The 15,170-nt window shown below is 41.7% G+C and overlaps 1 protein-coding gene across 2 annotated transcripts in view; it reads left to right on the forward strand.

Moving 5' to 3' along the window:
• Nucleotides 1-9,566: 9,566 nt before the first annotated feature.
• ldb2a (LIM domain binding 2a) overlaps nucleotides 9,567-15,170 on the forward strand; it is a 129,930-nt gene continuing 124,326 nt past the window's right edge. For both annotated transcript variants that reach the window (XM_080745430.1, XM_080745431.1), the window contains exon 1: nucleotides 9,567-9,934. In XM_080745430.1, the coding sequence (XP_080601556.1) occupies nucleotides 9,803-9,934 (132 nt within the window). In that variant the 5' untranslated portion in view covers nucleotides 9,567-9,802. The remainder of the gene's footprint in view (nucleotides 9,935-15,170) is intronic.

A 15,170-nucleotide genomic window follows, 5' to 3' on the forward strand; every position in this document is an offset into this window, starting at 1 on the left:
AGATACAGATACAAGGCACCGTGCCATTTATCTTTAGGGAAATTCACTTTGCAAGGCCGGTACAGAAAATGGCACGCACGCACGCACACGCGCGCGCACACATAGTACACAAAGAAAGGTGGGCAAGGTGGAACACACTCGCAGGTCAAATTAATTTAGCTTATTTTCCAGTCTGCTCTGTAATGCCAGCTCATAAAAATGATGCAAACTGGAACTCATCATTGGGAACCATAGAACATCATCAACATCCATGAGTTGAATGATAATCAGAGTATTTTTTTGGTCTAGTCTATTCTCATGGAGTCGGTGGAACAGAGATGGCAGTGGCACACACCACACACCTATGGCACACACCCAGAATTTCCCCCTCATATAGAATGCAGTTTGTACTGTATAATTTGAATAATAAAAGCCAGTTAATAGTGAAATCTGTTAAAGAGTTGCTCAGTTTAATGTACTGTACTATAACCACACTTGAGTGGTAAGCGCTTTAGGCAAGCAACCAAATCCTGTTAGAAATGTCAATTGAAAAGGTCTTGAGATATTAAAAAATGTAGTTTTTAATTAAAGGTTTATTAATAGATTTTTCAAACTTTTTTTTTTAATTACCCAACTGGATGCCCGAGGCATTTTGGATTACAACTTTTATCTCACTCGATTCAGACTGCCTCTCCCATTCACACGGTTTTGGATTAAAAATGTCTGACTTCATGAAATTCTGTTCATTAGGTCCTGGTGTGGGCAGTTTGTGAGATTTGGTGGCATCGCTTCGGCAGGGAAGGCTTGGCTGTTTATTTTTAGCCTCTTGTGACTTGTTTGAAGTCCAGGCTCCGTCTATACGGGGGACCGAAGGAGGACAAAATGGAGGAAAAACTCACTAAATGTAAGCTCCCATGTCAAAAATGATGCTGCAGTTCTCAAGACAATGATGTCTGGTGTCTAGATGATGGGTCTAGTTTGTGGAAAAGCACTAGTATTACATTCCAACAGGACATACATAACTTATGTTAAGTATAGCCTACTCTCTATCTCAACACACACTACTAATTTGTTCATATAATCTATCTACCATTCGAATTGAATAAATTGCACACTATGTTGTCTTATCGCACGTGTCCATACAATATCTACTCCATTTATTTTTGGGTTCATTGCATATAGTATTATAGTGATATAGTATTTGTGTGTTAAATAGCTCTGTATTCTGGCAGCAATCATTGCTGCTCCCTGTCTATCCAGCTCTTTAGTAAACTGATAATGCATTTCAGGTTGGGATACCAGTTTTATCCAGTCAGGAGAGAGAACTCATACAAGATACAGGATAAACAAGTGAAATTACAAGTGATGACACAAAGAAGTGAGCAGACAAAATTGGAACTGGCACACATACAATTGAAGCTGATAATATATCCCGATTGGCTGAAATTGACAACTCACCTGAAAATGTATTTTCTGTTCATTAAAGAGCTGGAGAAACCAGGAGACCCCTGTTACTGAACATGATAAATGGGTGTTCTTTCCTGATTGGCTGAAATTGGCAATGCACCTGAACATTTATTTTCTAAATTCTGTTTATTAAAGAGCTGGAAAGATGGGAAAATTCTACTAAATATATCACTTACACTACCTTTAATGATAATTACTTGAATTTGAAATTACAAGTACAAAACATACTGACAGCTATATATTAGAACTAGAAAAGATGCAATTGGAAATTACAAGTGTGGTTGCTGACGGTTGCTGACGTGAATATACAGTAAGCTAACTGTCATGTGAAGCTCGACCAATTGATTCCCTATTGATTCCCACTCCCACTGATTCTCTATTGATTCCCACTTCCATTGATTCCCTATTGATTCCCTATCCCGGACAGAAGTCTGTCTGTCTGTCAATTTCCAATGGCAGCGGAAAAGTTACCCTAGTAATAAATAAAGTTTCCCCATGACTATAAATGTGTTGCCCTGTTGGGCAACCACCACACCAGTAAGAGGCCCTAAGAGCGAGAAGCCACCTGGCCCTAAAGGGCATGCAGGCATGGTTGGCTGGGGACGCTGCTCCGTGTTCACATGGCGGTGCTTGGCGGCTCTTTGGCATGGGATCAACTTTCGTTTTGGCATGGGATCAACTTAGAGCAAAAAAATGCTTCTGTCTTGAAGGTGATGTCAGAACAGGTCAGCTATAGCCATATATGGAGTCCGTTGGAGTGTTCTTGAAGGTCTGTAGATGGTCTTGAAGGTAGAGTTGGAGATCCTTGAGAGCAATGGTTGAATCCGTCCTACTAAGAGAGTGCGGTGATGTAGAGAGTGATATAGAGTTGATGATGTAGTATCGGTCAGCTCCATATATGGAGATCCATGTGATGGTCCAGTCAGCTCCATATATGGAGATCTATGTGTTGCACTTGGAATGTAATTGATGACATCAGGGAACTCCATATATGGGCATGGATATCTAGGTGATCTGATTGTCAGCAGTCTTGACAGTCAACAATGTGATGTCAGAACAGCTATTGAGGCCAGACTGACTGACAGGATGTGCCGGTTTTCATAGGAAACTGCGACCTACGGTTGCAATGAATATTGCTGAATGATAAACAAAGGAAGAAATTGTATTTGAAAAAGACTAATATCACCCTCTCACCCAGCTTTCCTCCCCCGAACACAGATGCTCGATGCACCACGGCGGATTCTAACGCACAACCTCCATGGTGGTGGGCAGGGACTTTACCACTGCACCACCGGAACACAAGAAAATGTCTTTAATACAAACATGAAAAACAAAACAAATGTTTAAGGACCATACTAGTGGTCTGGCATGTTTAGCTCAGTGTCTATGACTGACATTACTATCAATTATGATTCTCCACAGCATGCCGTGGTTTGTTAGATGGCTCCACTGGCTTTCAAGGGAGCCAGTGCATTCTGTTCATTTCAGTATGTTATGAAAATCAACTTGCAGATACTTAAATGTTGCTTGAGATAGGTAATCCAACCCCCTAAATATTATTCCATGCCTATTTTTGTCAAACGTATGTACATTAAAGGTTGCATTTTAATGTATTTTAAAGCACGGATTGATTTGAAAAGGTTGGCTGAAAATAGTATTTTTTTCAATTATTCAGGCATGTTCATCAGAGATATAAAGTGACTAAATCTGGCTTATATTTCTGTCTTACCTTCAAAATCCATGACAAAAGAACATTGCTGAATCTGACCCCTAACTTGGGAATTGTTCTAAATGCCGGTAATTTGTCCGTAAAGTGCTTGATGAATCTGGCCCAATGTCACTAAAACTAAGCTTCAGACCTCCTAAAACAAACGTAATTGAATATTTCTCTGCCCATGACCCACCTCATTCCAACACACTTTGCTAGTCTGGGATGGCTCAGGGTAGAAGACAGGGTTAAGCAACTAAAAATTGGATTAGTATTTAAGACAGTCAAAGGGGCAGTTGTCTCAATCAATACCCTCATACCTGACTTACTACTTATCCAAAGTGAATGACACCCACAGCCACAGTACAAGTAAAGAAAAGAGGGAGTGACAACAATCTGGTTTTACCTAAATATAGAACAAACATCTCTATATTCTATAAACATACAAACATACAGAACATGTCTACTCTGTCACCAAAATTTGGAATGCCCTGAAACCATCCATTAAAAGATGTGAATCACTGTTTTCTTTCAAAACTGGACAGAAAAGTCATCTATCAGGAGACCACATTGAATTGAAAGGGAGGAAAATGCAAATTCCTAATTTTCACTTTTCTTATTTGATTAGTGTGTTATTTTGTCATGCTGTGTTGATGAATTGAATACATAGGACCTTTTATGTATTATCCTTTTAGCTTTAATGTCTTACCGTACCACGTGCTGTTGCATTCCTGAAATTAAATAAATTAAATTATCAATCGATCATTGTAGAGCTTGTACTGTAGATCTGCTATTTTTGGCAAAGGTTGCCCCCCAGAATAGACATGCTAATAGTTCAAGTGGTTAATGTATAAAATAAAATAAATACATTTGTATTTATTTTAAGGGTCCTGTACAACCAGTTGAAGACCCATAGAACACTATAATGGTGTATGGATGCTAGTGCAGTGCTTGACTGAAAGACAGCCTTAGAGATGTATATTAGATGGAACAAATTGAACAATCTATGCTTTAATTATTTCTATAGGACCTACACGGAAACAATGTTGCCCAATGTTTCAGGGTAAAACCATCTAAAACAAGTGTTTCTCTGAGAACCCAGTAGAGCGGTCAGTCTCCATCTCGTGAAAGGAAAGGTAGAAGGACACTTTTATATAAGGTTGATTGTAGATGATTTTTACATGAGAGTAAATTAAACTGAAATGCAATAGACAGACAGACAGACGGATGGATGCAGTATTCATATTCATTCTAACAAAATGATGGATAGCATTGAATCAAAAGGACACGTTCAAGGATGTTTGCTAACTCAATAATACAGTATCTGGCTTAAAGTCCTGTTCGCAATTTGGTGTTAGGGGAGTTTCTCACCTGAACTGAGTCAGTGGGTCCCTAGACATGAAAAATCACAGAGGTGCTCGTCCGCCATAGTGCCACGAATGGCACAATGGCCAAATCAAATATGGCTGCCATCGGCTATGATGAAAATCCAACTTTTCTGTTTCTGGGTGTATATGCACATCTAATACCTCTATTTGGACTAATTGTGGTGTGGGGAATTCATTTCTGACATTGTTTTGACCATTTTGGGTGATTTGGACCTCAAAAGGTCATGGTCAAGGTCATTTTGCTATTCCGAAGACCGTGGGCCATAACTTGGCCATTGTTAGGAGTAAAAACAGGTGCAGTAGGTCTAAATCAACTAATGCTGACATGTATAATTCATTTCTGACATTGTTTTGACCATAAAGGATCATCTTGTCTTTGAAATATCAATGTCAATGCCATTTTTCAAAAACGATTTTGTTCATTACTTGCACTTTCATAGTATTTTTTGTAAGTTTGTTACTATTTTATAGTAAGTTTGTTTTGTTTATAACAAAAGACATACTAGTGAGAAATACAACAAGTAAACATCCACATTTAACTTTAAAGGGGGGGTTTTAAATGGGTGTTTAAATGAGCAAATAAGACTATTTACGAATAAAAGTGACAAATAAAATTACACAACAAAATCACACACACAATTAAATAACAATTTCCCTCAAAGTGCAGCATATTGTGATTGTGTGCATGCAAGTTAGTATGAGTTGTTTTTACAGGATGGATTTGTCATTGTTCCATGGCAAAATATGATGCACAGAACTCCATCAGTGTCGAGTGTCTTGCTTCAGACATGGCAGGAGTGTACTAAAGTCAAAGTGCTCCTTCATCCATCAGAGCTTGACATTGACTTTTTGAGGCAGTTGTCCTTTGGACAAGTATATTTCCCATTCACTTCCGGATAAAAATGCCATACATTGAAATAATAACAAAAGGACGGCTAATGACCCCCCTTGCTCCCTCCACTTGTTCTCCGGCACTTGTCCCGGAGAACAGGACAAGCCTTTATGTCATGCCCTGTTCCATGTTCCATTGGTTCTAGTCTTTTCTCAGGTTCCTTGGCTGTTGCAAGCAGGTGGCAAGAAATGTGCTAGAAAGGTGCCTTGTTGGTCTCAGCAGTTGTACTTCTCTACTGTGTCTTGTTCTGTCAAGGTCTTTGCCTCTCCAAAGTTTGTTAGATATTGCATTCGGTCAGAAGCCATAACTACATGTTTAATCCTCACCTGGCCCATGCAGTCATCTCCAAGGCATATGTGCCTTGATCACTGTCTTGGCTAGTGGTGCTCCAAGATGAGACTGCTTGATGCAGTTGAAGTGAGTCTCACCAGTGCCATACTGCTGCCAGATCGCCTTCATCCCCAGTGCTTGGAAATATGGGGTGTAGTAGTAATGTGAAGGAGACAACAACTCTCTGGGGTCCGCTCATAGTTCCGACATCCCATTATTCTGACCATTAGGTTAGTGAAGGTTAGGGATATGCTTAGTTATAATGGAGGCTGTACATGCACCAGGTGTCAGCCTCCTCAATCCTATTCAAGATGTCTGGGATCTCTTCTCCACTAGCGACATCATCAACAGAGACAACAGAGCTGATAATGGTAAATGGACTGCATTTACAGTATATAGAGCTCTTCTCCAAAGCGCTGTACAATGTATTTCACATTCGCCCATTAACACACACATTCACATACATTCACACCATGAAACCATGCAAGGTGCTCATCGGGAGCAGTTAGGGGTTCAGTGTCTTGCTTAAGGACACTTCGACAAATAAGCAGGAGGAGCCAGAAATCGACCCTGGAACCTTCAGATTCCAAGGCAGCCGTTCTACCTACATCGCCACAAGCTTGAATGGACACCATATTCCGAACACACAGCTGGAGAGCTGTTTGTTCTCCTCAGACACCCAGAATTCGTAAAGTTGATGAGGGATGGGTGCGTCTCTCGACTCTTATCTCTGATGATGATGAGTGGCTCCCTGCAAAAGGGGCTGGAGGTGAAGAGATCCCAAAGATTAAACTAGATTGAGGAGGCTGTCACCAAGCTGCTGGTACATGTGGAGTCAACTGGCCCTAATATAACTAAACCTACCCATAACCCTAACCTAATGGAGGGAATAATGGGTCGCCAGGATTGCACTGGGGATTAAGTAGATCTGGTAGCAGTATGGCACTAGGTGTGCAGCAGCACATGCTTCTACATCATCAAGCATTCTCTCATCTTGGAGCACCACTAGCCAAGACAGTGATCAAGGCACATATGCCTTGGAAACTGGAGATGACTGCATGGGCCAGGTGGGGACTAAGCATGCAGCTATGGCTTCTGACCGAATACAATATCTAACAAACTTTGGAGAGGCAAAGACCTTGACAGAACAAGACACAGCATTGGTAGCAGAGAAGTACAACTGCTGAGAGCTGAGACCAACAAGGCACCTTTCTAGTGCATGTCTTGCCACCTGCTTGCAACAGCCAAGGAACCTGAGGAAAGACTAGAACCAATGGAACATGGATGGATGCAAGGAACACATCGACTCTCGAGGATATGGCTGCCTTGCTGATGGATATCGGTGCATCATATTTTGCCATGGAACAATGGCAAATACATCCTGTAAAAACACATCATACTAACTTGGATGCACACAATCACAATATGGTGCACTTTGAGGGAAATTGTTATTTAATTTTGTGTGTGCTTTAGTTGTGTGATTTTATTTGTCACTTTTATTCTTAAATAGTCTTATTTGCTCATTTAAACACCCATTTAAAACCCCCCTTTAAAGTTAAATGTGGATGTTTACTTGTTGTATTTCTCACTAGTATGTCTTTTGTTATAAACAAAACAAACTTACTATAAAATAGTAACAAACTTACAAAAAATACTATAAAAGTGCAAGTAATGAACAAAATCGTTTTTTTGAAAAAAGGCATTGACATTGATTATTTCAAAGACAAGATGATCCTTTATGGTCAAAACAATGTCAGAAATGAATTATACATGTCAGCATTAGTTTTACACCTACTGCAACTGTTTTTACTCCTAACAATGGCCAAGTTATGGCCCATGGTCTTCGGAATAGCAAAATGACCTTGACCATGACCTTTTGAGGTCCAAATCACCCAAAATGGTCAAAACAATATCAGAAATGAATTCCCCACACCACAATTAGTCCAAATAGAGGTATTACATGTGCATATACACCCAGAAACAGAAAAGTTGGATTTTCATCATAGCCGATGGCAGCCATATTTGATTTGGCCATTGCGCCATTCGTGGCACTATGGCGGACGAGCACCTCTGTGATTGTTCATGTCTAGGGACCCACTGACTCAGTTCAGGTGAGAAACTCCCCTAACACCAAATTGCGAACAGGACTTTAAGCCAGATACTGTATTACAAGTCCTTGGCTGATAACGTGACAGAATATTCCTAGTATTCTTTCTACATACTCTACGATACTATTTCCTTCAACATAATAGACCTATATCTTTTTCTTTTCTTTTCTTTTTTCTTTTTTTTTGATGATGAGTTATAGCCCAACAAAACACTGGTACATTTTTGAAGGCTAATTAGTCTAAGGCTATATTTCAACAGATTGGAGGCAATATACAGTAAACAATGAAACCTAGGATAATGACATTGTGCTGTGTGGATTGTCTGTGAAATGAGTGTGGTCTTCAAAATGTCAGATCTTTGCAGCATGCGGGAAGATATTCTGCTGCAATAATCTGAATGAACACTAATCCTATACCAGCACTAACACTTGCTCTAAAATGTAATCTACCGTAAAATGAATACATCATTGTGTTCCTGCACTTTACAGTATGGTTCAGCTGAGAAGATGCAATGTAAACAAAATGTACAGTTGGGATTTTTGGACTGCATACAAGTCGACACAGACACATATACAGGGACGTGCAGAGAATGTTAGAGAGGCAGGGGCTGACATTTAAAAAAGAGCCTTTTGGTGAAAATATCGAAAATAGCCGACCCCCAAGCTCACAATGTGTTGCGCTGCGATGCGTTGTGAGCTTGGAGGTCGGCTAATTTCAGTGCTTGATACCACACTGACTGAACTAAGCATAAGCAAGTGAATACTGGAGATGTGGCATACGGCATGGATTTCTACACAGAGAGGGCAATTGTTTAAACATAAGCTGCTGCATTCAAGTTCAGGAGAGTTTGGACAAGGCAAATTCTCTTGAATGCTGCCTTCAGGTGAGGCATGGAAAGAGGGCATTTGTATAACTGCATTCATGGTCTGGAGAGGGCACTTTTTACTGACTATAAAAGGGCAGGGGCTCAAGCCCCCTTTGATGTCTGTGTGTGCACGTGCCTGCACATCTATACTGCTCAATATTTCTGCATTGTCTCACTACTGGTTCCCAACATGGGGGTCTGGGGACTCTCAGGTGTCCTTGAAGGGGTTCCAGGGGGGTCTCCAGCTAAATGATGGATAGTTGGAAGAAAGCAAATGACCCACTTGACTTTTGGCAGTACACTCTTGAGAATGAAATAACACTGAAGATTGTATAGATCTATACATTAGGGTCTCGGAGATAAAAATGCATATCCTTGATTTTTAAGTTTGAGAATCGCTGTTTAAAAACAATAACAAGCTGGTGGTTGATTGATTGAAGAGTGTATTAGCAGTTTGCAATAGAAAAAGGTACAGTTTCATGACAGCACAAATCACTGGTACAAGGTCAACTAAAAGGAGATCCTAGAAAAATGTACGGCTTATTTACACAGAAATCACACTTTATGTTCAAGTTAAACTTTTTCTGCAGGTCTCATCTGACTGGAACGACCTTTTTCCTCAGTCTCAAGTCCCCCCACCCCCCCAACCATCCTTCCCTTCACTAACATACCCCCCCACCATCACCACCTTCCCCCCTCCTCCTCCTCCTCCCTCCTCCGCCTCCTCCAGTCTCCATCCTCCTCCTCGCTGTGTACAGCAGAGTGAACAACTAGCCTGTCCAACTTGCAGCCAGTCAGAGTGTAGTAGTTGAGCCTCGGCACAAGCGGAGCGGAGCAGAGCACAGAGCGGCTTGGGTTTCCAAACACATCAGGAGAGTGGTGGTGTGGTGGTGGGCTGCTGCTGCTGTGCTGGTGGTGGGGCTTGCTTCAGTTAGAAAAAGCATCGCACTCCGCGTGCGCTGCGGTGCCCGTAGCGGCTTTCCTGGATGTTGAGATCGCGCCGTGGTGGTGCGTGCGTCCCCCGCTGCTGCTGCTGAGCCTCGTACGTCCGTCGGAACCCCGACCATGTCGAACACAAGCCACGACCCGTTCTACTCGTCTCCCTTCGGTCCCTTCTACCGGAGACACTCGCCCTACATGGTGCAGCCCGAGTACCGGATCTACGAGATGAACAAGCGGCTGCAGGCGCGCACGGAGGTGAGTTTGTTGGGACTTATTGGGGGAGAGATCAGTGGGTTGGTTATAATAACTGGGTCCAACGTCCCAGGTTCTTCTGCGGTATTTGTGTGTTGTTAGTTGTTTTAATACAGTGGTTCTCAACCTAAATTATTTTGGGGGGTCCCCAGATAATGTGCAACATTGTTTTCTCATTCAACAGTAAACAAACCAACATAAAGTTTAGTGTATAGATTAGAGGGTATCTGCACATTTCTAAAGAAGTGACAATTTAAGGACTTTTTAATACCTAAAATGACAAATTAAACATTGGCCAAATTGTCAAATATTAGAGGCAGGAATTGTGAAAATAGCAGATCTATAGCAGATCTGCTATTTTCACAATAGAACCGTGTTATACAAAATGTAATGCCTCAACTCTTAGAGCTCGTCAGGGTGGGGGGGTCCCCAGTTAAAATATGAATATTTTGGGGGCCGTGGCCTGAAAAGGTTGAGAACCACTGCCTGGATTAATACATGGGAGTATTAAACCAGTGATACAGAGTACAGACGCTCCGAGTCGGTCGTGCCGCCGGAGAGAGACAGAGACGGGGTTCGACAATATTACACCTGATTTATACTTTTGGTTGCGCGCCGCGGTGTCTCCCACCACACTGAACAACAGCCGATCTGCAAGTTCACACCGCGGTCGCGCTGCCGTGCGCAGCGGGCTTGAATATCTGCTCATTTACGGCGCGAGATACGATGGGCAGCTGTGAGTATAAAATGTTTTTAGGACGTAGCCTACAGATGTGATGATGCTGACCCACGTGCCAAACATTCCGGAGGTGAAAGTAGTAAACCGGGGCTGTGTTACTAACTTCACCCCATGTTAAACATGCAAGCTTATTGCAGTTACACGAACAGGCACAGCATTAAAACAATACTAACATCTCAAATGATGGGACTAAAGTGTTAGCAGTCTCTGAAGTCTATAGAGAAACTATGTTTTCAACGTGCAATTGGATCATTTGCATACATTTCCATGCCACCTAGTTTTACATGTATTTGCATACTGTCTTTGCATCGTGGCTGTCAACTCAACCATGTTGACAGTGTTGACTGAATAGACAACACCACCACCAAGTCACTCTAATTTTGCCTGAGTGAGAGACTGCCCATAGGCTAGCCTAAATGAGAAAATCACTGGTTCGATTCCTGCCTCACTGACTAAAATGCGAAAAGTAGCATAGGCTACTTACATCCATAGCCTATGTTGTCCTAAAAAATATATGACATCATTTTATATTTTATCCTCTGAATGTTTTCAGTTTCCCATAAATGCTATAAAAATGGAATCCCTCTATTAGTCGGACGCTGAGCCAGTGTGGCGTTCAGTGTCATTCAAACTGAACCTCCACTGATCCCACTGTGAATTATAGCCAGCATCTGTCCCAAACATCTGTTCAGCTGGCACTTACTGTATATGTGCAAATCTGCAGATGAAAAGTTTATCCCAGATATCAAGCACTGTAGTTTAACAAGGCATCTCCAGACTGGAGAAATAGGTTTGGCCCAAAAGTGTTGTTTTGAGAGGGCTTTATATTTAGAACACACAAGATTGTTTAGTCGTTCTTCTCCCTATTTCAGCGCTCTTACCTTTCTCTAAAACCATTCACATCCATTATTTTCAGTAAAATCTAGTAGATTTGGTGGTTCTCAACCGTTTCAGGCCAGGACCCCCAAAAGAATCATATTTGAACCCAGCCACACACCCTGATAAGCAATAACTGTAGGCAGGTGCGTCACACCAAATTCTGGGCCCTGGGTACAAGGATTCACTGTGGGCCCCCCATGAATGTTAACCATTGAAAAATAGCAGATATACAAGCTCACAGCGCGGCACCGAGTGCCGCGCTGCAAGCTTGTAGATCTGCTATTTTTGAAAAATCGTGAAAATGTGTGCTAAGAAACCTATGTTTCCATGTCAGTGATGCTCAAACTTTTTTCATGTGAAGGACCCCCCATCTCAAAATATTTAATTCCAGGGACCCCCAGAAGCAAAATTTGAGTTACAAACGTTCGCTTAAAAAATACATACCGGTATATTCAAAGATTTTCACACATTTTCACAACTTTTCAAAAATAGCAGATCTACAAGCTTGCAGCGCGGCACTCGATGCCGCGCTGTGAGCTTGTATATCTGCTATTTTTCAATAGATAAAGTTATTAGGGCCCCTCCACCTTGGGCCCTAGTAACTCATTCCCACTTTCCTACCCCTTGTGACGCCCCTGCACCCTGATAAGCAATAACTGTTAGGCACGAAAGGCATTGTTGAGGCATGTTTGACTCGGTTCCACAGAATGCACAGATATATATTTTTGCCTCTTATATTATTTGACAATTTGGACAATGACCAGTTTTTATTGTAGAGTTTGTTGATTACTTTTGTTGCAGTAGCCTATGGTCTTTTTTTTTTATTTTCTTTCTTTCTTTTTTGAGGTATTAAAAAGGTCCTTAAATTGTCACCCCCCATGGGGGTCCTGACCCACAGGTTGAGAACCACTGCTTTATTGCACCTTCGAAGTGCTTTGGACTAGGGCTATCACTGATCTTCTTATAGCGTTTATTCTATAGAAATATATATTTATTAACTCATTCTGAGCCCAGGACATTAACGGATTAGGGGGTCCAGAGTGCCCCCTCCCGGCCCCATTAACGGCCGCTGTCTTATTTTGAAGGCCAGAAGTCTAGACCGGAAGTACTTCCGGTCTGACGTCATCGGATCGTGCGCCGGAACCGATGCGTGTCCACGTGGAGTTGTGTAATGGCCGACCGGGAGCTTTTATAACTGTGTAAAATAAGCGAGCATCTGCCTCCATCCTAGCTTCTAAAGTGTAGTTTTGAGATAATGGACATTAAAGATGAGATCGGCCGTCCACCTCAATGTTATGGGATGACTATTGTGTGCTCGTGGAGCCGTGATGATGACAAATCAGCGCGGATTTCGTCTCCGGAGCGTCGGCCATTGTACTAGGTATTTTTACTCGCCGTTACAGTAATATATTACTTTTCCCGCGACATCGCGTGGATGGCACTATAGATACTCTATTACTTTTCCCGCGACATCGCGGGGTTGGCTTTTAATGAGTTAATAAAACAAATTGAGAAGCACATGTATTCTATTTTTTATATATCAAGGACTCAACTTAGTCAGATTCCCATTTTATACTTTGCCATCCAGCAATGTCACACAAAGTATTTGAATATCTACTATTTCTAACCCTAACCCTATTTAAAAAATAATATACAAATGTATTGTTGCACCCCAGCTTTAGACAGCTATCAAACAGCATATATTAAGCTTTTGCTGCTGTTGTTGTGATTTATATTTAGATACGGTTTATAACACTGACCCAAACTAGTGAAAACAGAAGATCTACAAGCTCACAGCGCGGCGCTCTTAAACACTTGTTTTCTAATTTATGGACTTTCTTCGATTTTTCTTTTAAAATGAAATTCAATGAAATTCTCTTCAATGAAAATCTTAGCTTTTTGGGATTTCTTTTTTTTTAATGTTTTCAAATAATAATTCAAAACAAAATGTAGGAAACAAAAGATTAAGGGACCCACAAGAACTCGTCCGCGACCCACAAATGGGTCCCGACCCACTGTTTGGGAGCCAGTGGTATATAATGTCTGCTTGCAGTTCCTGTAAGTTACTGCAGCAGCAGCTGCCAGGTTGGTGAGGAGTTGCAACTTTAAGAAGACCTAGGCAATGTTGCTGAGATGCAATGGCCCGGTGTGATACATTATTCATACAGTGTGGTCCAGGCCTCAGCGGACCTCAACTCCTGTACCACACACATGCCTAGTGCAATTAACACACACACACATGCGCGCATGCACGTACACACACACACACACACACACACACACACACACACACACACACACACACACACACACACACACACACACACACACACACATACATACATACATACATACATACATACATACATACATACATACATACATACACGCATGCACGCACACACGCACATACACACACAAACAAGTCGTTGTTGTCGGGTGGAAACCTTGTATGTCCAAAACCGCTTGTGTTTATCTGTAGATCGGCTATTTTCACTAGTTTTGTGCGACAGTCTTGTGTGATGAGGTGGGGTTTTGCATTATGTTAAAACGTGCACATTTGAAACTTGGAGATACGAGGTTTCTGCCCAACAGTGACGATATGCACTCACGCACGCACGCACACACAAACGAGTGCATGTAAGTGTGGACGCACGTACACAAACATGAACACATAAAGACATTCAAAAACAAACACGCATGCAGCCATGCATACACACACACACAAATTGCATGCATGCACAAATGATGTTTGTGTAGGCTCTGAAATGTGAACAGTTACCTGCGTACTAGGTAAGCAAACAGGCGTGCAATGCACACATTAATACTTGACACTAGTGGTGTTTACCAATACCTATTAAATCCTAAAGGCAACCGCATAATTGTAGCCATGGACACATATCAGTAATAACCACTACCTTCATCCCCTCAGACTGAAGTGAAAATTCTAATTAGTTTTTCCATGGCTGCTTGTGCTCGTGGTTGGTTCATTGTCCTCAGCATCTTTCTCTTTCTCTGGGCAGTGGCAGTGGCGTCAGTTCAGAAAAAGCTAAGGTATGGCAACATGACTGGTGTCGTGCGTGCAAGACACCAGTCATGTTGCCATACCTTAGCAACAGGCATGATACATTTATTTTAAGAAGTACATTCTATATTTTTCCCCCGTTTCTACTGTTTGTTCAATTGCAGCTAAACTTGGCATAAAATAGTAAACGTGCCACAACAATAATGAATTGCACCTGTGCAGCTGACCTGCGGAACCTGGGAATATACCATTTTGTCAAGATGGGGAGAATACAAGTGTGGAGAATATAATTATAATACCTTGTTAAGTGACCATTTCGTTACATTTTGCATAATGTAATTTAACAACTTAACCAGCATAGATAGACAAAGAGACATTCATGGATTTATATAAGTAACTTTTATTCTCCCCCCCCCCCCCCCCTGGCTGGACCCAGGGTATGGCAGCTGCATACCCCTGCCATACCCAATTGACGCCCCTGGGCAGTGGGATTGGATAATGTGGCTTGTCTTTAGTTTCATGGTTACTCTGCATGACTAGAATGCAGATGCTGGTAAACGCTCCGCATTTTCTCTAGCACCTTTTATCCGAAGCGC

This window comes from Nannobrachium achirus (assembly GCF_963921795.1).
Source record: "Nannobrachium achirus genome assembly, chromosome: 17".
Taxonomy (NCBI): domain Eukaryota; kingdom Metazoa; phylum Chordata; class Actinopteri; order Myctophiformes; family Myctophidae; genus Nannobrachium; species Nannobrachium achirus.